Here is a 26,576-nt window from a genome sequence, read left to right on the forward strand (position 1 = left end):
CCTTACGCCCCATTGACTTCAGTGGAAAAGACTGAAGAAGAAGAGTTTGGATTTGATATCCCGCTTTATCACTACCCTAAGGAGTCTCAAAGCGGCTAAAAATCTCCTTTCCCTTCCTCCCCCACAACAAACACTGTGAGGTGAGTGAGGCTGAGAGACTTCAGAGAAGTGTGACTAGCCCAAGGCCACCCAGCAGCTGCATGTGGAGCAGCAGAGATGTGAACCCGGTTCCCCAGATTAGGCGTCTACCACTCTTAACCACTACACCACATGCTTAACTTTTCCATTGAAATTACTAAGGCTGGATTATTTAATTTAGCTGAACTATAAAGAAAAACAGCATTTGACAAAAATTGCAAAGAATAAATATATTTGTCCTGATTAAATGGGTTTGTACCATCAGAAACCTCTGCTAAATTTTGGATATTGTGAACGCACACACCATTCATACAAAAATGTGTGAAGTCCAGGTCTTAATTTTCTCTTTTTTATAGGACCTCTTAAACCTGTCGGACTGCCTTTGCTGGGAGGATTTGCAAGCAGAGCTGTTGAATACTCCATGATCCCATTTCAGTTGCCTCTTCATGGAAGCTCCCAAGTCTAACAGCAAAACCCATGAATCGTCAAGATGAGTCCATCTGTCTTGTAGTCGCTGATAAGCATGCAATACTGTGAATGATTGTAAAAACTGAGCAAGCCATTGCTGTAATAACTAAGCAAAACTGCTTCAAAGATCTAGACACTACCTTTCTGGGGGCTGTTTGGGTTGCTGCCAGGCAAGCATGTGCTACCTGGGGTAAGAGCTTCTTTGCTTCTTTTGATGGTCAGGCATAGTCTTCCCAGAAAGTGCCCTGGGGGGCTGTGCCCATTCGTAAGCTTCTTATGACTGACTTGTGAACATGCATGCCAAAATCTCTTTAAAATGGTTAGCCATTCGGTCATGGTGCCCAGAAGTTGCATGCTGGGCAAACTGGCTTCCTAAGATTCCACCCCCCCCCCAATGCAGAGTAAAATTGCATTGCTGTGTTTTTATGTGACATTTTGTGTGTATCTTAAGATATATGTGCATGGTGTTGTTGTTGTTTTTTCAAAAGACCTTTGGAAACAACCCTGCAGAAAATAGCAACTTCAGAAACCTCTCTCTGATGAAGTTGGGATTGCTGTAATGAGCCCTATTTTTATGTATATTTTTTCTTGGTGTTAAAATTAGCTTCTTCTTTTTTTGTCTGCAGAGCTTCCTTAAAATTGTCCCTTTGGCAGACAACTTGGTTGGCAAGTTGTTTGGTTGGGAAGGGATCTTTACTGGATACTTGGGACTTCTGCACTGTTACCTCACCTGAGACAGACTAAGGGGAATGTAACTGTGGGAAGCTATGGACTTTTAACTAGATGCCTGTGGAGGACTGGGGTTAACTTCTTGTGTCCTTATTTCCCTTAGGGTTGAAAGGGTTTCCCCCAATCTCTGACCCAATCCAGCTCATTAAGCTGGACTCAGGTGAGCATCGTAATAGGTGCACACCTGCATTGGCCTTGCTAGTAGACCCTTGCTTCTCTGCACAGATTCCCCCAGTCCAGGACACTAGTCTACATACTGAGTGCAGAGGGAACTGGGAGTGACTTGAAACGGTTTTGTTCTAGATCAGGACTGATGCTACCCCACGGTGATGACGTTTGTGTAGCTTGAAATGTGTAGGGTCCCTAGATATCATTCCAGTAATAAATCTACCTCTGCACCGAGCTGTCAGTTATTTTCATGTACTTTTGATGGATTTCAAAAGTCTCCAGGTTCATAGCTTTTGGGGGGGGGGGAGTTCTGTAGATTCAATGGGGAGGAAAGATATACTTCCATGGAGGCTAAACATTTCCCTCTCTCGCCCCTTCCCAGAGCCAGACCTGCCAGGCTTTCATCAAACAGAACAGACAATCATGTATATTGTATACAGTACATTGTATATTGTAGTCTGCAGTTCTGCTCTGCCTTCCCAGTCTGAGGTATCTGCATGGAAGCACCAAGAAACAGTGTAGCAAGGAGTTTGTGCACATGTATATTACTTGGATGGTGTTTCTTTAGTATTTGAGCATCACAGTTTATGGTTTAGCTTTGCTTGATAAACTGATTATAAATTGAGATTTTTTTGGGGGGGGGGAGAGGGAAAGTTCAATCCAACATTGTATAATCGCAGTAGGCATTTCTTCTTTAAAAAAATAATCATGTGTTCAGCTACTCATCTTGCAGATTATATTTCAAATAAATGTATAAAGATGCCAGAATATTTTAACATTTTGTAATGATTCAACCTAAGTAGAATTAGGATCGTTAGATTGGGCAAGAGTAACTATAGGGTTAATCCATCCCAGGCTGCTTTTTACAGTATCTGTTTCCGCAGAGTTATGTAAACCTTTGCACTAGAAGGTATAGTTATGCCATCTATAGTGAAAAGGGCACTTATATACCTTTTGAAAGTTGTCAGTCCCATTGTGTCTTTGCCCTGGTATTTCTGCTCAGACGGCCCAAGTTATAAATCTTCAAGTGCGGTAATGTTCACCAATTACATTATTTCCCTCACCAGCCCAATGGGGAGAAGGAAATTTTCCCCAGCAGAAGATGATGGAGGGATTCCATGAGCAGAGTATGCACAGATCCCAGAATGTGCATGGCTGATAAAGGGGACTTCCACTTCCCCAAAGCAGCCATTTGATATAGTAGAATGGTCTGTCCACAAATTATCCTCTTCAGGACTGTGCCATCTTTTTTAGAAGTCAGGTACTGCCTAAGATAGAGGAAAATCTAGTTCAGGCATCCCCAAACTTTGGCCCTCCAGATGTTTTGGACTACAATTCCCATCTTCCCCGACCACTGGTCTTGTTAGCTAGGGATCATGGGAGTTGTAGGCCAAAACATCTGGAGGGCCGCAGTTTGGGGATGCCTGATCTAGTTCATATTTACAGACCAGAATGTGCATGCTTATATATAGGCTCTAGAAGTTTGCAGAGTCAATCATTGGGTGGAATGCAATTAATTTACTCAGTGTAGTCCTATGGAAATGAAAGGACGTGGCTAAGTTAGGTCTCTTAATTTCACTGGATCTTCTCAAGAGTAAAATGGAAGTTGAATAACACCCTATGCATTTGGCCATGCAAGAGCTTGAAGTGGCCTACAAGGATGTGTTAAAAGCACAAAGCTCAGATATAGAGTAATACCTATGTTTGGAGATTAGTAATACAGCTTGCAGTTATGTATTTTTGTAAATAAGCTGATTTGGCCATAAAGGATGCTTACTTTCCATGGGATCTTTAGGTTTGGATTGTCATGAATGTTAATTAGTGCAGGAGATTATGCAGTTACAAACCATGGCTTTCTGGGTCTTGGTGTTGGCAACTACACTCTGAATTATTAATAATAGTAGTAGTTACTACCTATCCTTCATCCTAAAGTTTCAGGGTGGGTTACAACCATTAAAACACAATTCTTATAACAGTTTAAAACTCTTTGCAATCACAGAAATAAGATGGATCCTAAAAATATACATATTGGGTATCAAAAGAGGTGTTTACAGCGTTTGCTAGAGCGGTATGATTTAGATGTGTGGGGATGGAGTTCCACAACTTAGGAGCTGCAATAGAAGATGCCCTCTCCTGGGCTGCTGCCCTCCCCCCCAAGCTTCTGAGGGTAGTGGAATAACCCAAAAGGCCCCCCCTCTGCTGACCTTAACACCTGAGAGGGTCTGTAGAGAAGGAAATGATATTTCAGGTATTTGAGACTTGAGTTGTTTAGGACTTTTAAACACTTTGCACTTTGGATTGGGCCTAGAAATGAACTGGCAACCAGTGCAACAGTTTTAAAACGGGTAATATAAGATCTGAACCGAATCACAGACACTAATCTGGTAGCATTGCATTTAGACCAATTGAAGTTTCCAAGTTGTCTTCAGGGACAGCCCCACAGATTGCAATAATCCAATCTGGAAGTTACCAGAGCATGGAGTACAGTGGCAAAGTCATTTCTATCCAAACAGAACCTTAACTGGCAAACCAGCCCAAACTAGAAAGAGGGGGGGACCCACCCCTAGTCCTTGGCAAATCCCCTGAGCCTCCAGTGCCACCATTCAATTCATGAGTACCTGGTACCCTATCCAAGAGTTTTGAATGTAGGCCACCGTTTTAAAAAAGTTGGATTTTAATGGTCGGAATTAACCGATGGTCCCCTTTGGCCCTTTTCCCAAAGGCAGACATGCAGACTCATTCTTCTAAGACTTGTGCAGTAATATTAGACATCTGGATGATTCCACCAGCCCAGTTCCTATACTGTTTGATCTGAATCTTTTCTCAACATGTACAGACTTTTAGGTGTAGCAGCTAGCATCCTATATAATAATATGCAAGTGTCTCTGCGTCCAAGTTTTCCGTGTGTCCCTGTGTTACTGCGCATGTGCCCCAGGGACACAGGGATTGGACAGAGAGACTGCACGCGCACACTCTCCCCCCATCTGCCTCCTCCAACCGCTGCTCCCGGCCAGACACCGCCTCACTGCAGGGCACGTCAGGGAAGCGAGGGTGGAGGCCGGCGGAGGCCTCCTCCTCACAACCCTCCCTGGCCCGTAAGAGGAGCAGCGGGAGGCTGCGAAGCGGAGGCGGCGAGGTAGGCGTTTGTGTCCCACGTCCTTCCTGTCGGCGGCTGGGGGAGAGGAAGGGAGGAGAAAGCAGCGCTTTCTCCTCCGTTCCTGCCCCCCTGCCGCCGACCGCAAGGACAGGTCCCGCAAGCGCTTCTCCGAACCCCAGGATTCTAGCGCCCGTTATTGAACGGGCTGAAATACACTAGTAGGATTTATAAGAGTTAAAATCTCAGTAATGTCACTGGCTTACTTAAGAATAGTCTTGATCATAACTAGTCGCACTAGTGGTATATAGCTAGTGACTCATCCTGGATCAACAGGGTATACTATAGCTGTCCCTAAATGCAACTCTTGACATTTCTCCATAAAAAAGAAACAGCCACTCATTTATAGGAGAAAATAGTATGTAGTGTAACTATACCTTTCAATATATGTGCAACTTAACATACTAAGTAAAATATATTTTGCTGCTTAATTGCACAGAAAAGCCAGGCTCTTTATAAGGGAATGTCATGACCTAGAAGCATGGTGTTCAGTGGCTAAGAGAATTCCTTCATTCTTCTTTTTGAGCTAAAATTATGCAACTGGCAGTAAATTCATCTGAAATGTGGTAAACCCAGGCACTTCATCCAGTTACCTAACAAAATATTTCTGTATTTTGTGTGGTTTTAGTGAAATATTTAAAATGTTTGCTGGCGGATGTACAGATGCATTTAAAAATATTGTTGAGCATAGCATGTAGAGCCTGCATGAACACACCTTAGTTCCAGTTGAGTTTCAGTTACCCAAGTCTATTGGAAACGTAGCAGTAAGTGTGCAGAGGTACAAAAGTCCTTCCCACATACCCTTTGAAATATTTGCAGAAATCACTTTCAAGCACTGCACTCTCAGATATCAATCCATGCTTCTTAGATTAGCTGCAAAGAAGTCTAATACAGTGGAACCTCGGTTTATAAACCCCTCAGTTTATGAATTTTTGGGTTCGCTTCAGTTTATGAACGCTTCAGTTTATGAAGACTTCCGGAACCAATTACACCCATGGTTCGGGTTAAGTACGCTTCAGGTTGAGTACTCCGCGGACCCGTCTGGAATGGATTAATCCACTTTCCATTACTTTCAATGGGAAAGTTCGCTTCAGTTTATGAACGCTTCAGTTTAAGTACTCCGCGGACCATCTGGAACAGATTAATCCACTTTCCATTACTTTCAATGGGAAAATTCACTTCAGTTTATGAACAGACTTCTGGAACCAATTGTGTTCATAAACCGAGGTACCACTGTAGTTGCCTGCCTCTTCCATCTGCTGCTGCCACCAGAGAATAAGCATGATATAGAAAGTATAATAATTTGAAGTGTACAGGACAGGCTCTACATTAAAAGCAAGCAAATACCCTAATGTATAATAGCAAAACAAAAATGGGGTTGGAACCCAATAACTGCAAAGTGTAAGCAACCTCTCAAATCCCTTACGAAAGGGTTCCCCAACCCTCAGAAGCTTTTGTTTTTTTTGTGGAGGGGAGAAAAGAAATTCTGCAAAAGTCATTCTGCTTGTGGCTCTCAGGATCCAACCAAATGTATTCCAGAATTGTCCTCATCTCCCTGATTACTGAGAGAGGGTTATGCAAGAGCATACATACATCTGTGCCTTACTACAAGCCAGAGAGCCATGTGTTGTGCATTTGCAGCAGACTTGAGAAAGTTGTAGCTTTTCCTATACAGATTCACACCCACGACTGCACTAGATGTCTGCACTAGACATGTATTGCAGTTCCAATACATGCACTGAGAAGCCCAAACAACCTTACCATGGTTATTTTATATACCGTACATGTCTCTAGGTGTACTGAGTAGTAGAATAAGCCCGTAGCTTGGAGAGTATTCCAGCACTAGAAGCAGACAGTTTCTGCCTCTGCAAAGCCCAAGATGTTTCAACATTTCCCATTTTTAGAAGCGTTAATTAAAACTTTGCTCGAAACCACTACACCCTTGTGAAGTTTTCCAGATAGAGAAGTACTACACTGCTAATCACTTTGGAGACTCCTGATTGGGAAATCCAGTTTCACAGTAGTTTGAGGTGGGATCTGTGTATGCTCAAATAGCTCAATCCAATAGGACAGGGCAGCACTTAGAAAGCCAATGAAACCTGATATTCTGGACAGTGCAATAAAAGTCAGGTTGCTGCATCCACTTTAGATGGTAGTTTCAATTTTTAATCTAAATTTAATTCCTGTCCTCCCTCTAACCAGTTTCTACATATGAAAAAACAGAAAACTGGAACATATTTGACACAAGATAAGCACCCAACCTGTGAAAATAATGATGTGCCTTAAATCTACCCATGGAGTAGAAGCTAAGTTTCACAACAGCATCTCTGGTCAGCTGTATAGTTTTTAACCAAAAGCTCAAAGATGAAGAGAACAAGGAGTTTGCAGCTCTTCTTGCACTATTGTTTTGTACATTGCGTGCAATTGTTTTTTCTGCTGAATAAGCATTTTTGATCATGAGATGACATGCTGGGGTTGTGGCTTCATAGTAAACCATGAACATTGTTAGTTGGCTGTGACTCTTTGCATGTAAATACAAAACAACTTCAGTATAGGTCATAAGAATGAGATACTGTCTTTTTTACAGTATGCTGTATTTCTTTCTATTCTTTTGCCGCTAATGATATATTCTCTGGTTTTATTTCATGCACAGATGTTAATATATTTATGTAACGTGATGTGTAAAAGTTATTCATACATTCAGTAGATAGTTTACCTTGGTGCAAAGCTGTATAAAAATGCAAAGGGTTTTAAAAATCTTACAGATTATAATTATTAAAGTGTATGGTATGCTTTCTAAATCATAATTTTCACCTATTCTATGAAATGTCATTTTTAAAAAAATAATAATAATTATAATCTGAAGGGCCATTGATTGTAGAGAAAATAGACTCAGTCATTTCCTAAGCCTTCATTTTATCAACATTTTGCTAAGTGTTCGGTGATGGGGGTGAAAACTTGTAGAAATTACATCAAACTAAGATTAAAATGGTTATAAACTACATTCTGGATTTTCTGTCTTAAAATGGTTACATTGTCTATAGTTTTGTTTTTAAAAATAGATTACTTGATACTTCTAACACACACACACACACACACACACACACACACACACACACACACACACACACGTTGGTCCTGGCACCATGTTTTCAAATATGGAGCATATTATATACTACAGCCAGTTTAAACAATATATCAATATAATAAATCAACTATTCAATATTCACTCTACAACCAAGATTTTAAAGAAACCCACCCCATTTCCAAAATGTTGCTAATAAAATACAGCAGCATTTTACGCCTTCACACAGCTTTAAGTATTATGAGCACTTACTTTTTTCCACCAAAAGGTGACAGGTAGTGGATGAGAATTCTAGCACACAAGGTGTAACCAGCACTAATGGATCATTAGCCATCTCTATAACTACTCCCACCACCAATGGTTTCTTTTTAATAACAACATGAGACACCTGAAGGCAGCCGTGTATAGGGAAGCTTTCTAAGGTTTAATGTCTTACTATGTTTTTATATATGCTGGAAGCCATCCGGAGTGACTGGGGCAACCTAGTCAGATGAGCGGGGCAATAATAATAATCAATAATAATAATTGCCGCAAGGTACAGGGGGCACAACTTGAACTGACCTGTTTCAAATACATCTCAAATATAAAGGCAATAAGTCTGAGATTTTAAGGTTTGAGGCTTCTAGAATTTTATGTCAGTCCGATCTACCAAAATTCTGCATGTTTCTAATCCTGCTTTCACCACCACCTTTGAAGCCAAAATAATCTCACAGCTATCAAACTGGTAAAGATGATTAACATCTAGTAAATGGCCTTTATTTCATCTTTTAAAAGAGTAACTTCAACATTTATACATTTTGCATGGTATAAAAAACATGACCTATAATCCATAAATAGGTTACCACCTGCACCATATGCAGGAAACAGAATGCAGCTTGCAATTAAGCCAGATATGCAACATAACTTCATTAGGTGGTACTATTCTCAAATCATCCACATATCAAGTCAGAAAAAACACTTTTGAAATTAAAGAAGAAAGTATTTGTACTTGCATACCCAAGTCTTACCATTTACTGCATGTGCACACACAAAAAGGATTAAGCAGAAAAAGAGTTACCGAGCAGGTATGCTTTGCTTTTTACATACAATGATTTAAAAGTGGGTTTACAACCAGCTTCCAGCTCACTGGTCTACTTTTCACGTCAATTATTCGTCCAGAAGCTTGGAGAGATTCATTCTGGTTTTTTCAAGTGCTGTTGCTTTTGCTTGGCGTGATGGTCTTGCCAGTGAAACAGATTGTTGATCTTCACTGCAAAGTAACAGGTTTTAGAAATTATTAATACAAAGCCAGCCATTTTAAACTAGAAGCAACACTCAATTATTTGAGCTATTGCGAATTATTGTGTGAAATTCAGCCTTCTTTACCTCTCTGCTCAAGGTCATATGCACCTCTCCTTTATCCGCCCATTCTCACCCCCAGCTGGGGTGAAACTACAGAGATGCCCATATCTTGCATCACCACACAAAAAGCCGCACTCGCCTGTGACCAGCATGAAAGTATCCCAAAGTAAAGCCTAGGCAGGCTGGTACTGGTAGAGGCCATACAGACCCTAGACCAGGGGTCCCCAGACTTACCGGGCTTCGGGCCGGTGCCCGCCACGCCGACCGCGCGGCGGGCCGGAGGGCAGGGGAGTGCGCGCCCATGCGCACACGGTCGTAAAAAAATCACCGAAAATCGCTTGTGCGCATGCGTATGGGCCTCCCCCGACCCGGAAGTGCACCGGAAATGACCTCTTCTGGGTCGGGAGAGGCCCATACGCATGCGCACAAAGGATTTTCGGCGATTTTTTTCCGATTTTGAAGATCGCCGCCGCGCCGTAAGAGCGGGCGGCAGCAGCGGGCGTCGTCGCGGGCCGGATTGGGAGGCCAATTGGGCCGCATCCGGCCCGGGGGCCGTAGTCTGGGGACCCCTGCCCTAGACCAAGGGTAGGCAACCTAAGGCCCGTGGATGCGGATGCGGCCCAATTGCCTTCTCAATCCAGCCTGCGGACGGTCCGGGAATCAGCATGTTTTTACATGAGTAGAATATGTGCTTTTATTTATAATGCACATCTGGGTTATTTGTGGGGCCTGCCTGGTGTTTTTACATGAGTAGAGCATTTGCTTTTATTTAAAATGGATCTCTGGGTTATTTGTGGGGCATAGGAATTCATTCATTCCAATCCCCCCCCCCAAAAATAGTCCGGCCCACCACATGGTCTGAGGGATGGTGGACCAGCCCACGGCTGAAAAAGGTTGCTGACCCCTGCCCTAGAACCTAAATTGTTCAGGACTTCCTAAGTGGGTCTGGTAACATACATGGCTCTTTCAGGAGGAAGGGCAGGATGCAAAACAAATCAGTATATAACAATATAAGCTGCAAGTGTGGATCCTGCAAGATCCTACACAGTTACGTAACAACCTAAGTGTCAATCAGCACTCTTAGCAACAACATTCTCCACTAGCTGCAGCTTTCAGGTTGTCAAGCAGAGCCTTTGCACTACAATCGAGATGGGAAATGACCACAGCATGCAGCCAGGCTCTCCCAGCCCGGGGACAGTTATAGCTGTTGAACCAGCCTCCTTGCCACTGAAACCACTTGCTCCTCAAATGACAAAGGTGGGTCCAGGAGCTCCCTCCAAACCTTAGCCTGATCCTGCAGAGGGAATGGAACACTACCTAGGACAGGCAGACATGGGAACTACTCAGCCACACTGCCTGTCTTGTAAGGATTTAGCTTCAGTTTTTTGTCCCTCCTTCAGTTCATGACCTCCAGACATCAGTTCATTATCCACACAGCTACGTCTGCTTCAGATGGTATGGACCCGTGTTGCAAAATTAACAATCCACAAAAATGCAAACGCAACACGCTGGCTAATAACGGTTAGTGAATATATAATTGGTTATGATGTCATTCAAAATACTGTATACCAATAAGCCACTTCAAAATGATGTATATATCATACAACACATCTCACAAAATATACAAGCAACTACAAGTTGTTATATGTATCAGAGTCAAACAAAGAATCAAACAAAACAATGATAGCCAAGCTGTCTCCAAGGAAGACGTCTCACAAAAGTCTCAAACGAAGAAGGCTCTCTTAAGTCAAATGACAGTATATCTGGAATAGTTCAACTGTTTCGGAATAAAGTCTTAATCAGCTGGAAATGGAATACAAGGCATTTCAAGCAATGAATGAGAACAAAACTGAACAACCTGGATGTAAGTTATATAGCAGAACAAAATTATATATAAAGAGGTACATACTGAATAATTATCAATGAAATATTCATACGTGGAGATCATGCTAGTGGATCAGTGCTCACTGGATAGTGTATCTGCTAATGCTTACAACACAAATGCATAGGACATATAAAGTTGACCACAGGTGTCTCAAATACATACTGTCCTTTTGAGACTTCTGAGAGACGTCTTCCTTTGAGACTTTCAAAGTGGCTTATTCATATATTTTGAATGACATCCTAACCAACTATATATTCACTAACAGTTATTTGCCAGCATGTTGCGTTTGCATTTTTGTCAGATGGTATGGAGACAGCTAGGTATCGTCCACATAATGATGACCCAAAGTCCCAAATGATGGCAGCACCAAATAGCTTCGTATACATGTTTCAAAGCATTGGGGGGAACATTGTAGCCCTGCAGGACGCCACAGCTCAACTGTCACAGGGTCAAGCAGAAGTCACCCAAAGTTGCAGTCCTGTTGTATATATGTAAATCAGCAAATGACTAAACAGATCAATTTAGCTGAATGTCTGCTGGTGGGGAGGTGAGTGAGAATTATAAATGTTTGTCCAATCGAAACAGGAGTTGCAGCATAAACATTCCATGTTTGCACAAAAATTACCTTTCACTTTCGGACTCCACAATTCTGTTATTTCCTCTTCTCAGCAGAGACTTCTCTTCCGTTTTTCTCAGACCTAAAAGACCACAAATTACTTTTTTCTGTGGTGGCAGTGCAAATACACCCGAAAATGTTGAGTTAAAAAAGATCTTTAAATTGACTTTCCCCCAGTGACGGGGTGAGCTCCCGTTGCTTGGTCCCAGCTCCTGCCAACTTAGCAGTTCGAAAGCACGTCAAAGTGCAAGTAGATAAATAGGAACCGCTACAGCGGGAAGGTAAACGGCGTTTTCATGTGCTGCTCTGGTTTGCCAGAAGCGGCTTTGTCATGCTGGCCACATGACCTGGAAGCTATACGCCGGCTCCCTCGGCCAATAATGTGAGATGAGCGCGCAACCCCAGAGTCAGTCACGACTGGACCTAATGGTCAGGGGTCCCTTTACCTTTAAGAAACCAGAAGCATTCCTTCTGGGCATAATTGGAGATGAAACACCAAAAAAGGCTTGCAACCTATTCTTGTACGCAGCAGCAGCAGCAGGAGGAGGAGGAACAGTGTAAGCTAAAAATTGGAATCAAAAAGTGATTCCAGGAAAAGAACAATGGTTGTACAAACTGACAGAATATGCAGAATTAGCGAGCATAACCAGTAAAATAAGAAATCAAAATGAAAAACAGACAATGAGTGAGTGGGGAAACTTTGGAGAATATCTACAAATACAGCATATGACTTTAAATTTAATGTTCAAGTAGGGGTAATCATATGATCAAGAGTTGATAACAATGATATGGAGGGTGGGGAAGAGGATGGATAAATTAATGGATATGCAGTTAAATAAGATGTATCTGAACTACCATGAAAAGCTGGGTAGGGAAGTCTATGTGAATTATTGTACAAGGATGAAAATATTACCTGTAAATATAAAACTGGGGAAAGTCATAAACAAACAAACAAAATATTTCTGCCCACAGCAGCAATAAAATAAAATAAAATAATGTACAGGCAGCAACTGTTTTAGGCAAGTCCGATATATGCATGACCACACAAACGCTCCAAGCCCAGAAATGACCCCAAAACGTCACAAAAAGGGGCACAGCGGAACAGGGCGAGGTAGGCTTACACTTGTAAGCCCTGTGTAAATTGCTTGCTGCCTGTATGATTAAAACAGACAATAGGAATGATTGTATACTCATGAGGGTAGATGGAGGACCCTGTGAGAGACAGGGAAATGTTGGTCTCCCAGGGTAAGAGGCAGGTAGGAGAAAGGAAAGATCCCAGGAGCCACCGTCCTCTGTGGGTTATAAGAGCCAATAATTACTTTTAAGAGAGAACTTTATATTTTACTTATTCGGTTTGTATCTTCTGTAGCTGTTCTTTTACTGTATTATGGGGAAATCTTAATTAAAAATTTTTAAAAAATGTTTCACAAAACAAATACTATTAATATATTTACAGGAGAACATTAAATACCTTTTGTGGCTTTTCTTCTTGAAGATCTTGACTTTGCAGTTGTGCTCACTCTCTCTTCAGTTATTTGAGTGGTTTCTTTATTTTCTACTTAACACAAAGAACATCAAAAGCAGAAATTATTATCCAAGCAGCCCTAAGCGCATCTCTGAGATTTGAAGTCCTTTTCAAAAAAATATATGTTTCAGATCATAGACCCTAAATTTAGCGGGCAAAAATCCGATTGAAAGTTTTACTGCACAAGTCCCCACTAAAATGGTACCCTCTTTGGGGGCTGAATCAGCCTGTGGGTTCTCCATAACTCCATGCCAGCCTAGTGCTCCCAAGCAAGCCTACAAGACAGTGGCCAGTAGGTATCTCTTTTTTTTTCTCCTTCCTTCCTTCCTTCCTTCCTTCCTTCCTTCCTTCCTTCCTTCCTTCCTTCCTTCCTTCCTTCCCTCTTTGTTAAAAAATAATTTCTATTGAAGATTTTCTTTGGTTACAACATCTTTTCTACAGATCAGTTACATTTGATGTGAAACATTAGTGTTGTTTACAGTATAAGGTTGAGGGAGAAGAAAGGGGGGAAAGGGATGGATGGGATGGTAGAACTTCAACATTATTTTAGTTAGTGCATGTGTGGGGTTTTGGTGCCAATGTCACCTGGATAGGTTCTATTTCCATTCATTTATTATTTTTCCTTGGCAATAAGAGAGGTTCGGGGACAGGAGAGTTCTTTGCATATGTGGGGGGAGAGAGAAATTCTTGGGTCAGGTTAGCCATATTGATCCATATGCTTTCGAGAGCAGCTGCCTTGCAAAGGAAACTCAAGGCTGCTAACTTCCAGGAAGATGGCAGGCACCTGCAGCCTCAACCAGAATCTTGCTGCACATTGCCATGTAAAAATGGGGGGGGGGATGTTGGCACTGTTGAGGTTCAAATCCCCACTCATTTGTGATGCTCAATGAGGTTCCACTGTATTCCACCTTGTGTTCATTGAAGGGAAGGGAAGTAAAGATATAAATATAGCAAAATACAAAAATATTTAAAGTATGTACATATAATAAATGCCTGCCCACTCATTTCAGTGGCTCTTGTGCAGAAAAACCTTACTGGATGCTCTCCTTGATGCAGAGGCAATATAGAATCAGACATGAAGTTGAACAGTTTTCTCTCGGGTTAACTTGGTTTATATTGCAATCTTGCATATGTCTACTTAGAAATAGGCCCCAATGATTTACTTCTACATAAGTGGGTACAAGGGACCCAGGTGGCGCTGTGGGTTAAACCACAGAGTCTAAGGCTTGCTGATCAGAAGGTCGGCGGTTCGAATCCCTGCAATGGGGTGAGCTCCCGTTGCTCGGTCCCAGCTCCTGCCAACCTAGCAGTTCAAAAGCATGTCAAAGTGCAAGTAGATAAATAGGGACCGCTCTGGCAGGAAGGTAAACGGCGTTTCTGTGCGCTGCTCTGGTTCGCCCGAAGCAGCTTTGTCATGCTGGCCACATGACACGGAAGCTGTCTGCGGACAAACGCCGGCTCCCTCGGCCTATAGAGCGAGATGAGCGCCGCAACCCCAGAGTCGGACACGACTGGACCTGATGGTCAGGGAGCCCTTTACCTTTACCTAAGTAGGTACAGGGTGGCAGCATTAGACAGCAAACATTCTTTACATTAGACAGCTATTCTAGAGACAAACAAAGAATTAAAACAACACAGAGGTCTTTTTTTGTTGATTATTTTTACATTACCTTCTCCATTCTGGTCAGCGGAATTAGATGTTCTGTCACTATAGTGGTGTTTGTCGGGACGAGCAGTGTCTTGAGTTACTTGAGAAACATCCATTTCATGTGCCGCTTCAGAGATGTCTCCAGTAGTACTTTTCCCCCCATTTATGTTGCTCTTCACTTTTTCTATCATTCGTAAACACATTTTATCTTTCAATTTCTGCAGTGAAGGATAATGGTAAATATTAATAAACCTTAAATGGTGGGAATTAATTATAAGGTAATTGTGCAATGGGCATATATCAATATCACAATACATGCATCTTTTTTTCTCCATCTTAGATGTGAAGCAGTTTAAATTAACTTCAGCTTTAACGCACACACATTAACAAAGAAGTCCAAGTAAATAACTGCCAATAATCAAACGGCAACATGAGAGATATAGGAATGTTGCTGGAAAACACTCATGCCAAGTTTTAAAATCACTCGTTTTAATTCTATGGTTTTTTTTAGAATTGGCAAACTAAAAGCAAATAAAGGCTTATCATCAACAATACTCAAGGCTGAAGGTTAAGGGGTGATATGATAGCCATGTTCAAATATATGAAAGGATGTCATATGGAGGAGGGAGAAAGATTGTTTTCTGCTGCTACAGAGAAGCGGACACGGAGCAATGGATTCAAACTTCAAGAAAGAAGATTCCACCTAAACATTAGGAAGAACTTCCTGACAGTAAGAGCTGTTCAGCAGTGGAATTTGCTACCAAGGAGTGTGGTGGAGTCTCCTTCTTTGGAGGTCTTTAAGCAGAGGCTTGACAGCCATATGTCAAGAATGCTTTGATGGTGTTTCCTGCTTGGCAGGGGGTTGGACTGGATGGCCCTTGTGGTCTCTTCCAACTCTATGATTCTATGAATACGTGTTTTCCAAAATGAAGTTCTCCAGGGTCATTAATTAATTACTTGACTCACAGGAATGCACTCAAGGGGCAACTTTCACCATAGAAACCAAAGTTATCTCACATGGTCATGAAGTTCTTGTTTTAAAGGATCTCCCCTATTCAGTTAACTTCTACTTATGGCAAATGAAGCTAAGGGACTACCATTTAAGCACTATTCCACACACACAATCCAAATAGAATTTAAAAAGTGTTTACCTACCTTAAGGATCTCATCCAATAAAACCAGCAGGTCTTGGGTGAAGTCTTTATTAAGTTCTAAGGAACTCAATGCTTTTACATAGATACGGACATCAGGTGCACTTGGATCCATCAAGATTTCATTGCATATTTTCACTGCCAAATTATCATGAACTGTCAAACCCTGGAAAAGGCAATAAAATGTCGGAATATCTGACTGTATGTTGTTTAAGAATTTTCTTTTTAAAAATAATTTTAATTGAGTTTTTGAAAAAATTATATACGTATAAAACAAAACGATTTCCAACATTAAAATAGTTCTTTCGAACCCTCAGACCTCCTTCCCTTCCTCCATGCGTTCCATCTTTAAGATTAAATTTACTGCATCTTTTACCCTTATCTATTATATGACCATAATCACACACAAAAACCCACATTACAAGTGTCTTTATGGTTTAAGAGTTTTCTGCAGTTACCATATTGGCCCGAATATAAGCCACACCTGAATATAAGCCACACCTTTAAAATTGGGGGGGGGAGGCTGGCGACCCCCCCCTTATTTTCAGCGGCTTGGGAGCAGCAGATGGGACACGCACCATTGCATCGCGCTGCTTCCTGGGGGGAAAGCTTTGCCAGCAGCCTCCCCCTCTTCCCCCTTATTTTTGGCAGCTTGGGAGGAAGCAGCACGGGGCAACAGCGCCCGTCCTGTCCGCAGCTCCCAAGCCGCTGAAAATAAGGGGGAAGGTAGCCAGCACAGCAGCGCGGTTCCCTCCCCGCAAAGCAGCACGACCTCCCCAAAACTGGCTTTGCCTTCCAAGGCCGGAATGCAGAGCACCCTCCCCCATACCCAGGATGCCACCCCGAGGGCCGTTGGGGGGGTGGGACAATGGCGCCCCTCCCGACCACAACTCTCAAGCTGCCAAAAAGAAGGGGGAAGAGGGGAAGGCCGGCGGGGAAAGAATCAAATATTGAAAACTCCTCTCCCACAATCATCTTGTAGCATTAGCATTTACCAGGTATCAGGAGGCACTGCTCAATCTCAGCTTAAGCAAAATAGGATAGGGCCCTGCATACCTGGTAGTTCCGTGAATTCTTAGCGCTTTGATGCAGCCCACTTGGTCTTGTTAGGTCCACAAACAACTCAGAAACATTTGCTGCATCAACTTCAGACAATGGTGAAGATGCAGGAGCATTAAACAATATTTTTAAAGTTGGAAGAAAAGCTTCTCCGAAGCATTCCTGATTTGTCCTGGATTTTTAAAATGGAGTAGATGTTAATATAATGCATTACAAGAAACATTTCGGAAAGTATGTCCAGATTGTGTAACACACATTCAAGGGAACTTCTTTTATTTTGTCTTGTCATTTCTATGTATTAATGGAGGGCCAAGTCATCTATGCCTCCCATACACATTCCCAATACAGGGGAAAATACACCTTTATAATCTTGTAAAACTGGGCTCTTTGTTATCAAAATTCTACTTCTTATAAAAGGCTTCTAGAAATTTGAAATAAACCAAAACTATAGGAAGTTCTTCCAAACTCAAGTGAGGAAGAAATGAAATACTGGGTTCTGCCAAAGCAGATAACCATCAAGAGGTACAGCTAAAAATGTAGAGTGGCCATGCCCAGCACACTAAACCAAGATAAGCTACTCACGGCAGCTAGGCATCTGGAGGACAAGGTTACAAAGAATGAGATGAGACTGCAATCCTATGCACACTTACTTGGGAATAAATCCCACTGACCTCAGTGGACCTTACTTCGGAATAGCAGTGCACTACACTGCTAGGCAACTTTTCTCATTTTCTCATTAAAGCATGAAAACAAACTTTTTTGCTTCTGCTGTCCAATTATGTTAAATTCAAACTGCCTAAAATGTCAAAAAGGAGGGGGAAAGTGGAGTGGTGAGAGTCGTACCTATTTGAGTAAGCAAATAAAGGGAAGAAAACTCCTAGGGCATGTCGGAGACAGGTATCTTCTTCAGTCACCGGATTATACCACAACAAAACAAGTCGAGAAAGCAGCTTCGCACTAATCAATCGCCCAGAGAACATGAGTTTGGCGAAGCCCTCAGCAGATACGGTTCTGAATTCTGAAATCTAGAAAAAGGTTTTATTTAGGGGTGCATTGTTCATTTAGTCTAGAAAGGAAAAAGAGCGAGCTATCATGAGTTTCGTTCCGTAAGATTAATACAACAGCACTTGACAGCCCTCGGTCATCTGAGGAGTGGGATCACTCATACAGTAGATATATCAGCTCTATAAAAAAAACATAAAGAAGAAATAAATCGTGACACCCCAGCACATTTGCAGGGACGCAGGTCTTGCCGATCAGAAGGTTGGTGGTTTAAATCCCTGCGACAGGGTGAGCTCCCGCTGTTTGGTCCCAGCTCCTGCCCACCTAGCAGTTCGAAAGCACGTCAAATGCAAGTAGATAAATAGGTACCGCTCCAGTGGAAAGGTAAACGACATTTCCGTGTGCTGCTCTGGTTCGCCAGAAGGAGCTTAGTCATGCTGGCCACATGACCCGGAAGCTGACTGTAGACAAACGCCAGCTCCCTTGGCCTATAGAACGACATGAGCGGCGCAACCCCAGAGTTGTCCGCGACTGGACCTAACGGTCAGGGGTCCCTTTACCTTTAGCACATTTGCAAAAGTAAAACCTCTCACACGTATTATACAGCCCCTAAAACAGAGTTTTGACCTGCTCCGTCTCCGACCTGGGCCAGTTCACCCCTCCTTGGGCAACCTGGCGCGCCTCGGCTCCCCGGGGCTCGCCATATTGATGCCGAACTTAGTGTGGACACCCGATCGGCATAGCCCACAGCAGCCCCAAACTCCTGAGCTCAAGCGATCCGCCAGACTCAGCCTCCAGGAGTAGCTGGATTACACCTAAAACAGAGTTTAAAGGGGGTGGAGGCAATTGCACTGGACTACCCTTTGTAATGCTTTCTCTCCCCAGAGATGGTGAACACCCAACATGGTGGGTTATGCTGCCCTCCTGTGGCTAAAGATGGGAAAAGCACACTGGTCTTTGTCCATTGGACAGGTGTTTCTCGGAGGTGTTGAAGAGACAGCATAGATAGGTCCACCTGGTTGGCTGCCTTTCTGTTTTTTCTCCTATGTTTGCTGCAATGCCCTTTTTACTAAGTTTCTGTAGTTTGGTTAATTATTTTACTGCTTTTCAAGTACTAATTTCCTTACATGAGTTTAGTCTGATCCATTCAAATGACTGAGGTGATGGAGGCATGGCCAATGGAAAAAGACCAGTCTGCATTTCCCATCTTTAGCCGCAAGATGGCAGCACAACGCAGCACACCATGTGTTCAACACCTCCAAGAAACACCTGTCAAGCAAGAACCAACTGTTCTTTCTGCCCCACTGCAAACGACAATATCTTCCCCAGAGAAGTTCCATTATCATTTACCCTAACTTTCTTCATCTCCACTGACCTAAATTAGTTCACAGAGAAAATATATAAAATCAAATCTTCCCCTGACAATAATTCCAAACTATGAGGTCTTTCCACCTTTTATCTTAGAAGCAAAACTCCTTAATGTACTAATGTTATCTAGGACTGTGAGATCCTCCTCCTGCCTGTCTTGAGCCCAAGAAATAAGAAAAGGTTGTGAATCTAAGTAAAAAAACAACCAACATATAGTTAGAAGCAAAAATGTCTTTTGTAAGTTAGTTTTACATACGTAGCTCTGCTGAAATCAATAAGCTGCAAGAATATAAACGTACCAGTTGTTGCTTTCATATTTAATGACCAACATACTTTTATCCTTTTGTTTAAAAAAATACAATAAAAACCCCATCCTTATTTATCCTCCTAGCATGTATTAATATTTGCTGATTTCACAACCTTACCTCACTGTCTAAAAACCCAGAAAGAAGCTGAAGGAGATTGTGGGTAGTTGCAATTTCTTCTTCTGTTTCCTTGGTCGCCTCATTATCATTCTCTTCAATTTCATTCTCTTCATTTTCACTTTGGGCACATTTTTCTTTTTTTGCTTTGAAAGGTTCTATTCCAAACATCATCAGTTGGTCAAAGACTGCCTTTAAGGCACTTAGTTTTACCGTTATTTCATCAATTTGCAAGACCTGGCATTAGAAAGATGAACAGGACATCTGAATTCATTAATGTGACCAATTTAATCCCTTGCCTTCAGTGTCAGTTTTGCACATGATTGTCTCTTAATCCCCCCTCCCTGAAAATGCTTGTAATCCCAAGTTATAAAAAGATTAAAAAATAAGAAAAGCTGCACAGTCTCAGATAATAATGGAAGGTTGGGGCTTTGTTGTTTTTCATTTGGTTAATAGCTGTACACAACTCCCAAATTTGGAGATACTGCAAGCTCATCTCTAATCTGTTTTTGCGGTCCTTCTACATGAAGTGGTGCCAAGGTTGGAGATCCAATTCCTAACTCCACTTATGTGCACAATCACCGCACAACAGGATATGTGGGAAACTACAGCTCTGCAGCTCTCTTTCTCACTAGGGTATAAAAGTAACAACCAATCAACTCTTAATCATCCAATTGGAAAGATTTCAATATGCAAGAGAACTTGCCTCATCATGACAAAATAAGAGCCCTTGCATTCTTGCACTGAGCCAAAAAAACAAGTCCAAGTTTACTAATATGGGGGTCAATTGTTCATATGCCAGGTTCACCCATTAGCAAATAGCTTCCCATTGCACCTTTCCATGAAAAGATATGCAAATTAAATGAGCCTTTACACCCCGCCACTTTTCAAAGCGATAAAGTTTCTTAATTTAAATGAGATAATGTAGAAAGGTCACAATGTAGAATATTTACCTGCAACAGCAATGCAAGGTGCTGGCTGGCAAATTCTTCGCTCTGCAAACCACAGCCACCCAAACATAAAACTGCCAAATTTCTTACAGCTGGATGGATATTAGTAACTCCTGGAATGATCTAAACAAACAGTAATGCACATTTCAGGTGAAGATTGACATAATCTTCCAAACAGTCATTAAATTGCTTATCTGGGGCAAGTAAGAATCTACTTCAGACAACTAAACAGGAAAAATGAAGGTGATTCTCGTCTACACCTGACTTCCACCTTTTCAGAACTTATCATAGGAATATTCAAGCAGGCAATCTGTCTAGTTAACTCCTCACTCCCATCCCGGAATAGTAATTTTTCCATTTATTTGAAAGCACAGCATAAAGAACAGAACTAATTCTTCATAAGTTTTACATTAAAAATGGAATCACTTCTCTTCCTCCCTGAAATTCTCACTGCTCTATCTTTTCAGTGGTTGGTAGCAGCAAGGAAGACAGGCTGTCAGGCATTCCAAGCTAAGCAGAACTGACCAACATGCGCCTTAAGGATGGAAATTGGCTGTGTACCAAAGCAAATCCAACCTCCCATATCACTAGAAGAGTTTAGATTTGATATCCCGCTTTATCACTACCCCAAGGAGTCTCAAAGCGGCTAAGAATCTCCTTTCCCTTCCTCCCCCACAACAAACACTCTGTGAGGTGAGTGAGGCTGAGAAACTTCAGAGAAGTGTGACTAGCCCAAGGTCGCCCAGCAGCTGCATGTGGAGGAGCGGAGACGCGAACCCGGTTCCCCAGATTACAAGTCTACTGCTCCTAACCACTACACCACACTGGCTCTCAGTAAGTGATGGCTAGCAGGCTTGTTTCCAGACTGCGCCAGGAATGGACAAACTCTCAACATTGCAGGGAGACACAGCTAAAGACTGAGAACGGTGGAGGTTAAAGCATTCTCTTACTTCCTCTCTGGGCATGGGAGGAATGGGCTTTTACCCAGTTTGCCCTGTGGTCTGGCACTCGCATGCTCATGAAATGTGAGTGCAGGCAAAGGCACTGGGTGTAGAAGCATTTTGTCTGCCACAACCCACCAACTCCGTTTCTGGAAGCAGAGGTTATCCTATTTATGGGATTTTTAATTGGCAATGAAAGTAAAGGTGTGTGCTGGAAGATATGCGATTACGAACTGCAGGGCATTCAGCTGCATAGATCTAAGGTTTGAACTGAGATAAGATTTCATTCTGTGCAAGAGACAGTTGGGGAGATGGAAGGCTACGGTTTGTTTCCATATTTATGATTTGGCAACCCTCTCCGGAATGCATTTAAATAAATATTTATAAATGAGGATGGAATAAGTTGGAGTAATATTGAGATTAACAAGCAACAACGGAGATTGCATGTGATTTGAAATGAGGGGTTGGGGGGAAAGCTGGAACTATGCTGGAAATATAGAGCTGTTCTTCCACTTTCCACTTAAAAAAACAGGGAATGGAAGAGAAAAGACAGACGATTCGGAATGTAATCTAAGTTGAAGGATAATTGGCCATAAATCTCAGGTGTAAGGATGAAAAGAAACTGTGGGCTGTGGAAGAAAAAGGGAGGCAGAGGTCTGGACGTTTGAAAATATGTAGCCCACTCTTCCCAGGCTGAGGAAAAAAATAAATGGCAAAGATCTGAGACACAGTTTAATCAGTGAGACAGAGTGGATTCTAGCAGGCTGTTTGTTCTCTGTTTTGAAACATTGATTTAAGGGGTGGAGAGATACAGTTCTGCCCCAAGTAATGATGGGAGACAACAGCTGGAAAAGTGGAAGATACACCATATATGATCAGAAGGAATCTCCATGGACATAACAGTTTTCACAGGCAATGATAACAGTTACAGCTCCTCACTTGAAGTTTTATAAATTTAAATAATATAATAACACAATTAGAAATCATTAATGCAGTTGCCGTATAAAGTAATACTATTTTAACTGTAATGTAAGTGAATAAGATTACAGTTGTTAATTTGTTAACTTGTTAATTTGTTTATTGCTTTTCGTTAATTTGTTTATTGTTTTATTTGATTTGTTTTGCTTTGTTTATCTTGTATTGTTTATAGAATTGAAATAAAGTTTTCTTTTATTTTAAAAAAATAAGATTATAGAATGCAGAATATATCATCAGGAATGCATTAAATCCACTGCGAGGGGAGACACTTTAACCAAAGTGTATTAACTGTGAATTAATTGGTATTTGAATAATTGTATTAACTGATATTGTTATAGTTGGACTATTCTTGGGGAATTATTGGAAAACTAATAAAAAATTATTTGGCACACAAAAGTGATGGTTAGCAATCTATGTTGGGTCTGGAGTAGATGGTTTGATCCTCCAGATTCTATTTTTCTGCAAGGAGATGAGGCGAGACTCTCTGATGCCCAGCCTAACCCTCTGATTTCTGAACTTGGTTGTCCAAATATGGATTTACAAAGTTCAGAAATCGGATATCAATATTCAAGCAGCTCAGAATAAATATTCTCAACTCCCAGGTATGTCTAACTTTTCTTTTGTTGTCACCTACCAAAGATTCAATTATTGCATTCATTGTTGGGCCTAATCCTTTCGACAGGGACAGCTGCTTGAGAAGTTCGTTGCACATCATCAGACATTTCAGTAGTGTTTCAGGATCACTCTTTATTTAAAAAAAGGGAAAAAAGAAAGTGTTACTTGAACACACTGTAGAATGCCACCTCCATATCTCACAAACTGTATCTCCATTTCCATCCCTTTAAGATACTAGGGAGGTCCAAGGTTTTTCTAGTCCTTCATAATTGAGAGTCACTGTGTACAAAGCCTAAATAATCACACGGAAACTAATTTGATGTCAGCATTACAAAACATCAACATTAGAACTATGCTTCTTTATAGTTTGCTTCGTACAAATTTTTAAAACCACACAAATACATTCATACTTATTTTTAAATGATGTAATTGAACCAGAGTAGCTGGTGTAAAGGTCAACACCTTTTCCATGCGTATTTCTTTGCTTGGGGGCTCCTCTGCCTCTTTTAACAGGTCACTTTTAATGCTTTCCAGATCCATTATTTTCTCTTTCAACAGGGATGCCTGGCTGAAATCCTGCAAAGCCACACTTTTCTCCAATGCATCTTTTGCTTCCATAAGTTTCACTTTAATTTCAGCCAGCTGGAAAGAAAACCAGAAATTATAATACAAAAGTAGATTTTATTATTTCTAAAATTGATTTTACAGCCTCGCCTTCAACTTGCCACATCTAACATGAGGGACTAATGCCTAACTTGTGATCCCTTTGGAACTGAAGTTTACTTAATAATCGACAGGCACACCTATCCTTATAGAATCATAGAATGTTAGAGTTGGAAGGGACCCCAAGGATCATCTATAGTCCAACTCCCTGCAATGCAAGAATTTCAGCTAAAGCATCCACGACATATTGCTATCCAACCTCTGCTACAAAATCTCCAAGGAAGGACAGTTCACCACTTCTCATGGGAGTCTGTTCCACTGCCGAACAGCTCTTACTGACAGAAAGTTTTTTCGAATGTTTAGTCGGAATCTCCTTTCTTGTAGGTTGAAGTCATTGCCGAGTCCTACCCACCAGAGCAGGACTCTGAGGGTCATCTAGTCCTGTAATTATATTTACTGTTTTTAATTAGGTTTTTGAAATTTTGGATTATGCGGAATGCTTTATCGGAGTGGATGTAGCAACCGAGTAATTTCGTTGTTCCCGCAAGGGGACAATGACAATAAAGATATCTTATCTTATCTTATCTTATCGTAATGCAAACCCCCTGCAATGCAGGAGTATCAACTAAAGTATCCAAGACAGATGGCCATCCAATCTCTGCTTTAAAAGCTCTAATGAAGGAGAACCCACAACCTCCTGAAGGAGAACATTCCACTGTCGAGCAGCTCTTACTGTCATAAAGTTCTTCCTGATGTTTAGTGGGAATCTCCTTTCTTGGAACTTGAAGCTATTGGTTCAGGTCCTACCCACCTGAGGAGAAAACACGCTTCCTCCCTCTTCCATGTGACAGCCCTTGAGATATTTGAAGGTGGCTATCACTTCTCCTCTTAATTGCTCTCCTCTGTACACAGTCCAGCTTGTCAACACCCTTCTTAAACTGTGGTGCCCAGAACTAGACACAGTATTCTAGGTGTAGTCTGACCAAGGCAGACTAGAGTGATGCTATTACTTCTCTTGATCTGGACACTATACCTCTGTTGATGCAGCCTAGAATAGGGTTAACTTTTTTTTACTGCTGCATCACACTGTTGACTCATGTTCAGCTTGTGGTCCACCAAGTCCCTTAGATCCTTTTCACATGTACTGCTAGTAAGCCAGGTTTCTCCCATCCTATAGTTGTGCATCTGGTTCTTCCTAAGTGCAGAACCTTACATTTGTCTCTATTGAAATTCATTTTGTTAGTTTGTGCACAGTTCTCCAGTCTGTTAAGGTCATTTTGAATTCTGATTCTATCTTCTGCGTCATTAGCTCCCCTTCCCAGTTTGGTGCCATCTGCAAATTTGATGAGCATCCCCTCAATTCCTTCATCCAAGTCATTACTACTACTACTACTAATAATAATAATAATAATTTATACCCCGCCCATCCGGCTGGGTTTCTCCAGCCACTCCAGGAGGAGTCCAACAGAATATTAAATATATGATAAAACATCAAACATTAAAAACTTCCCTAAACAGGGCTGCCTTCAGATGTCTTCTAAAAGTCTGACAGTTGTTTATAAAGACATTTAACAACAACAGCCCCAGGACAGAATCCTGCAGCACCCCACTTGTCACTTTTTTCCAGGATGATGAAAAGCCATTAATGAGTACTCTTCAGGTTCTGTCAGTCAACCAGCTACAAATCCACCTAACAGTTACCTCGTTCAACCTACCATACATTTTACCAGCTTCCTTGCAAGAATATCATGGGGCTTTCTTAAAAGCCTTACTGAAATCAAGATACACTATGTTCACAACATTTCCCTGATCCACCAAGTTTGTAATTCCATAAAAAAAGAAACCAGATTGATCTGGCATGACTTATTTTTGAGAAACCCATGCTAGATCTTAGTAATTGCAGCATCCTTTTCTAAATGCTCATAGACCAACTATTGAATTATCTGTTCTAGGACCTTCCCTGGTATTGATATCAAGCTCACCGGTCAGTAGTTACCTGGATCTTCCATTTCCCCCTTTTTGAAGATGGGAACAATATTTGCCCGCCTCCAGTCTGTAGGGACCTCACCTGTTCTCCAAGAATTTTCAAAGATAATAGACAATGGCTCTGAAATTACATCCGCAAGCTTCTTTAGTACCCTTGGATGCAGCTCATCAGGTCCTGGAGATTTGAATTCATTTAAAGTAGCTAGGTGTTCCCTTAGTACCTCGTTCCCTATCTTGGGCTGCAGCTCCCTCCTTACATCATTTATTTTGTTATCACCAGGTTGGGCATCAACTTTCCTGTTGGGTGAAGATAAAGGCAAAGCAGCTAAGAGCAGTTCCACCTTTTATCTTTCACCCAATAGCATTTCTCCACCTTCCCCTCGCAGAGGACCTACCACTTGCTTGTTCTTCCTCTTACTTCGGACATAGCCAAAGAAACGTTTTTTAATATTTTTAACCTCTTGCAAGCCTGAGCTCATTCTGACTTTTAGGGACTTCAGTTGTAATCATCCTCAGAATAAAAGCTTCTGGGTTCTTAGAAAAAGCTTTCCCAAAGATCTTTTTAGCTCGGTATAAATTGTTACCCAGTATTCCTTAACTACACCACATGTCCACCACATATGGTAGAATGCTCCTTCTGTCTCCTTACACTTCCCACATTTACCTAATTCTGATTTGAACAAC

At 41.6% G+C, this 26,576-nt stretch overlaps 2 protein-coding genes across 5 annotated transcripts in view; one reads left to right on the forward strand and one right to left on the reverse strand.

Moving 5' to 3' along the window:
* Positions 1–7,117, forward strand: part of LCORL (ligand dependent nuclear receptor corepressor like) — a 64,739-nt gene extending 57,622 nt beyond the window's left edge. For all 3 annotated transcript variants that reach the window (XM_035111647.2, XM_035111650.2, XM_035111648.2), the window contains one exon: positions 495–7,117. In XM_035111647.2, coding sequence (XP_034967538.2) covers positions 495–604 — 110 coding nt within the window. In that variant the 3' untranslated portion in view covers positions 605–7,117. The remainder of the gene's footprint in view (positions 1–494) is intronic.
* Positions 7,118–8,467: 1,350 nt separating this feature from the next.
* The window catches only part of NCAPG (non-SMC condensin I complex subunit G), a 35,255-nt gene continuing 17,146 nt past the window's right edge, over positions 8,468–26,576 (reverse strand). The window contains exons 11-21 of one of the 2 annotated variants that reach the window (XM_060278972.1): positions 23,706–23,885; positions 23,263–23,373; positions 20,713–20,832; positions 19,763–19,996; positions 17,811–17,992; positions 16,965–17,139; positions 15,913–16,074; positions 14,780–14,975; positions 13,056–13,139; positions 11,594–11,666; positions 8,468–8,991 (exon numbers count right to left, since the gene is read on the reverse strand). In XM_060278972.1, the coding sequence (XP_060134955.1) occupies positions 8,889–8,991; positions 11,594–11,666; positions 13,056–13,139; positions 14,780–14,975; positions 15,913–16,074; positions 16,965–17,139; positions 17,811–17,992; positions 19,763–19,996; positions 20,713–20,832; positions 23,263–23,373; positions 23,706–23,885 (1,620 nt within the window). In that variant the 3' untranslated portion in view covers positions 8,468–8,888. Of the gene's footprint in view, positions 8,992–11,593; positions 11,667–13,055; positions 13,143–14,779; positions 14,976–15,912; positions 16,075–16,964; positions 17,140–17,810; positions 17,993–19,762; positions 19,997–20,712; positions 20,833–23,262; positions 23,374–23,705; positions 23,886–26,576 lie in introns of both variants that reach the window. The other variant, XM_060278971.1, reaches the window with a different exon arrangement.

Source organism: Zootoca vivipara, chromosome 9, assembly GCF_963506605.1.
Source record: "Zootoca vivipara chromosome 9, rZooViv1.1, whole genome shotgun sequence".
Classification (NCBI taxonomy): Eukaryota; Metazoa; Chordata; class Lepidosauria; order Squamata; family Lacertidae; genus Zootoca; species Zootoca vivipara.